The sequence below is a fragment of the Colobus angolensis genome, unplaced genomic scaffold, assembly GCF_000951035.1.
Source record: "Colobus angolensis palliatus isolate OR3802 unplaced genomic scaffold, Cang.pa_1.0 Scaffold149, whole genome shotgun sequence".
NCBI lineage: Eukaryota > Metazoa > Chordata > Mammalia > Primates > Cercopithecidae > Colobus > Colobus angolensis.
The window spans coordinates 1107054-1111304 of record NW_012114588.1 but is presented as its reverse complement, the minus strand read 5'-3'; the positions used below and the strand labels follow the sequence as shown (position 1 = coordinate 1111304).

Sequence of the window (4251 nt, the reverse complement as noted above, 5' to 3'; positions counted from 1 at the left end):
CTCCTGACCTTGTGATCTGTCCACCTCGGCCTCCCAAAGTGCTGGGATTACAGGCGTGAGCCACCACACCCAGCCTCATTGTTTATGAAAACTTTTAGCCGGGTGTGGTGGCTCACGCCTGTGATCCCAGCACTTTGGGAGGCCTGAGGTTAGGAGTTTGAGACCAGCCTGACCAACATGGAGAAACCCTGTCTCTACTAAAAATACAAAAAATTAGCTGGGTGTGGTGGCACATGCCTGTAATCCCAGTTACTCAGGAGGGTGAGAAAGGAGAATTGCTTGAACCCAGGAGCTGGAGGTTGCAGTGAGCCGAGATTGTGCCACTGCACTCCAGCCTGGGCGACAAGAGTGAAACTCCATCACAAAAAAGAGAAAAAGAAAGAAAGAAAAAAGAAAACTTTAAAAGCCGTGTCTGATCCTGGAGGTTTTATGTATGCTAAAGTACAAGCTTTCGCTTTTTGCCTTAAGTAATGGGAAACTCCTGAAGTGGATTAAGCACAGGGATGACAGAATCTAATTCCTTTTTGCTGGGAGGGGTGGTCAGGGTCTTGCTCTGATGTCCAGGCTGGCGGGCAAAGGTGCAATCATGGCTCACGGTAGCCTAGACCTCCCGGGCTCAAGCAGTTCTCCTACTTCAGTCTCCTGAGTAGCTAGGACCACAGGCACATGCCACCATACCTGGCTAATTTTTATAATTTTTTTGTAAAGATGAGGTCTCTCTATGTTTCCCAGGTTGGTCTCAAACTCCTGGCCTCAAGTGATCCTCCCACCTCAGCCTCCCGAAGCACTGGGATTACAGGTGTGAGCCACCATACCTGGCGTATTTTCTATTCTACAGGTCATAGCCAGATGCTCAATTCTTCCCTCATACTTCACCCTCTTTCTTGGCTAAGAATTCACTGTACAAGGGAGCAGGACAGCATGTTTGTGCCCAGTGGATGAAATGTGTATTCTGAAACAGACCCAGCCATGCTGGTTCTCTAGTCTTTTTTTTTGTCTCCAGGCTAGAGTGCAGTGGCACGATCCAGCTCACCGCAACCTCCACCTCCCAGGTTCAAGCAATTCTACTGCCTCAGCCTTCTGAGTAGCTGGGACTACAAGCATAGCTAATTATTGTATTTTTTAGTAGGACGGGGTTTTTACCACGTTGGCTAGGATGGTCTCAATCTCTTGACCTTGTGATCCGCCCGTCTCAGCCTTCCAAAATGCTGGGATTGCAGGTGTGAGCCACCATGCCTGGCTGGTTCTCTAGTCTTAAGGTGCTTTTGGCTACTGCTCCTACCTGTTCCATTCATGTAGTCCTTGGCCAGCTCAAACAACCTGAGGTGCATGTTGGTGATGGGATTGAAGGAACCACAAGCAAGGAGAACCACTTCAGTCTTCTCGGAATTGTCCATGGTAAAAACTTGAAGTTGCTGATCTAAATGGAAAACTGTGACACCTCCCTTGTTGTTTACAAAGGAAAAAGAAAATAAATTCGGTTACACATTTTTTTTGTCTAAGATGAGGTCTTGCTCTGCCACCCTGGCTAGAACATAGTGGTGCAACCACAGCTGACGGCACCCTCAGACTCCTGGGCTCAAGTGATGCTCCCACCTCAGCCTCTAAGGTAGCTGGGAACACAGGCACACACCAAAGAGATTGGCTAATTATTTTAAAAACTAATTTTTGTAGAGATGGGGGTCTTGCTATGTTGCCCAGGCTGGTATCAGACTACTAGTCTCAAGCACCCCTTCCACCTCAGTCTCTCAAAGTGCTGGGATTACAAGCATGAGTGACCATGCCCAGCCCAGTTACAGGTCTTTTGATGTCCTTCCATGTTCTCATTCACAATAGATGGATTAAAAGTATTTGGCTTAGGCCGGGCTTGGTGGCTCACGCTTGTAATCCCAGCACTTTGAGAGGCCGAGGTGGGCAGATCACGAGGTCAGGAGATCGAGACCATCCTGGCTAACACAGTGAAACCCCATCTCTACTGAAAATACAAGAAAATTAGCCGGGTGTCGTGGCAGTCGCCTGTAGTCCCAGCTACTTGGGAGGCTGAGGCAGGAGAATTGCTTGAACCCGGGAGGCAGAGGTTGCACTGAGCTGAGAATGCGCCATTACACTCCAGCCTGGGTGACAGAGCAAGACTCCGTCTCAAAAAAAAAATAATAATAATAATTAGATGTCACTTACTCTGGTTTTTGAACCCTTAACTAGAATCACTTCAAAGGTATGGGCACAGAGATCTATGACTCCCTCCAGATGCTGTCCTGGAAGCAGCACACAAATCAGGCCTGTCCATGATTATGCAGCACTTGATGCTTCTCTTCCTTAAATTATCTGCCTGTCTCTTTTTTTCTTTTTTTTTTGAGACGGAGTCTCGCTCTGTCACCCAGGCTGGAGTGCAGTGGCATGATCTCTGCTCACTGCAAGCTCCGCCTCCCAGGTTCACACCATTCTCCTGCCTCAGCCTCCTGAGTAGCTGGGACTATAGGCGCCCGCCACCACGCCCAGCTAATTTTTTCTGTTTTTAGTAGAGACGGGGTTTCACTGTGTTAACCAGGATAGTCTCAATCTCCTGACCTCGTGATCCGCCCACCTTGGCCTCCCAAAGTGCTGGGATTACAGGCGTGAGCCACCACGCTGGCCACTTGTCTCTTTTATACTTAGACTGATGATAATAACATCTTCTGCCAATTTTGCCTTTCTCATTTGGGGCACAGACAGGCCAGGCAGGCTTCCTCTATTTTCTAACAGTGATATCACATAGTAGCAAGCATGCAAACATCTTTTTTTTTTGAGATGGAGTCTTGCTCTGTCACCTAGGCTGGAGTGCATCGGCACAATCTCGGCTCACTGCAACCTCCAACCCAGGGGTTCAAGCAAATCTCCTGCCTCAGCCTCCCAAGTAGCTGGGATTACAGGCGTGCGCCACCATGCCCGGCTAACTTTTGTATTTTTAGTAGAGACGGGTTTTCACCATGTTGGCCAGGCTGGTCTTGAACTCCTGACCTCAGGTGATCCACCTGCCTCAGCCTCCCAAAGTCCTGGGATTACAGGTGTGAGCCACCGCGCCTGGCCGCAAACAACTTAAAACATAAGGAAAGACACAGAAGGGCTAAGGAAGATCCATCCTTTGGTGCTGTGCTCTATAGTCTTGCAGTAACCTTCCACAGGAATGGCTTACAACACACGTGACAGTTTTGCAAATCTGTATGGTCACAGATGTAAGCAACATTGAAACATGGTAAAAACATAAGCCGCTAAGCCATTTACACAGAACTGACAAAGTTGATTACACCATAAATACCTTAGCACCTTAAGAGTCTCTTTCCACTCCTTCTGAAGACTTTCCCATGTATCAACTTCCACCCATTTGGAATTCTTGGTGGCAAGTTCTGCCATGATGACCCGGTGATATGCAGGAATGAGTCCTTTCTTCTTGTAGGCATCACCAACAGGAGAGATGATGCCTTTGACAACTGTGTATCTTCCTGGATAAAGAGTTAGGTTTCATACTAGGTATAACAAATTCAATTTTATGCACGATCAATATTATTTGTTTTGTTTTGTTTGTTGAGACAGAGTGTTGCTCTGTTCCCCAGGCTGCACTGGCGTGATCTCGGCTCACTGTAACCTCCGCCTCCTAGGTTGAAGCGATTCTGACTCAGCCTCCCGAGCAGCTGGGATTACAGGCGCGTACCTCCATGCTGGCTAATTTTTGTATTTTTTAGTGGAGACGGGGTTTTTACCATGTTAGCCAAGAGGTCTCCAACTCCTGACCTCAAGTGATCTGCCTGCCTCAGCCTCCCAAAGTGCTGGGACTACAGGCATGAGTCACCATGCCTGGCCAATACTGTTTTATAATCACAGATTCTCTTTCTTTAGGGATTCCAGCTTATTAGCTGATTGATCAATTAACTGACTGAAATTATGGTAAAATATACCCAAGTGTACAGTTCTATGATAATAAGTACAAACACGCTGTTGTGCAACCATTGCTCCTATCCATCTCCAGAATTTTCTCACCTTCCCCAACTGGAACTCTGTACCTCACCTCATTCCCCTAGACAGTTAAATTCTATTGATATTGCCAAATTGCTTTGTAAAAAGCCTTAATTTGTATTGTCCACCTAGATGTATGCAAAAGCCCATTTCTCAATGTCATAGGCAAACAGTGAGCTTTAGCACTCATCCATCCATCTACCTATCAGCATATTATATGATCATTTATGTAACAAAAAAATCGAGGCCAGGTGTGGTGGC

The 4251-nt window shown here is 47.0% G+C and overlaps 1 protein-coding gene across 1 annotated transcript in view; it reads right to left on the bottom strand.

Moving 5' to 3' along the window:
* Positions 1-3483, bottom strand: part of NMNAT1 (nicotinamide nucleotide adenylyltransferase 1) — a gene marked incomplete at its 5' end in the record, with an annotated part of 8338 nt that extends 4855 nt beyond the window's left edge. Inside the window, one exon of the mRNA XM_011935841.1 lies at positions 3296-3483. Coding sequence (XP_011791231.1) covers positions 3296-3483 — 188 coding nt within the window. The remainder of the gene's footprint in view (positions 1-3295) is intronic.
* Positions 3484-4251: the final 768 nt, after the last annotated feature.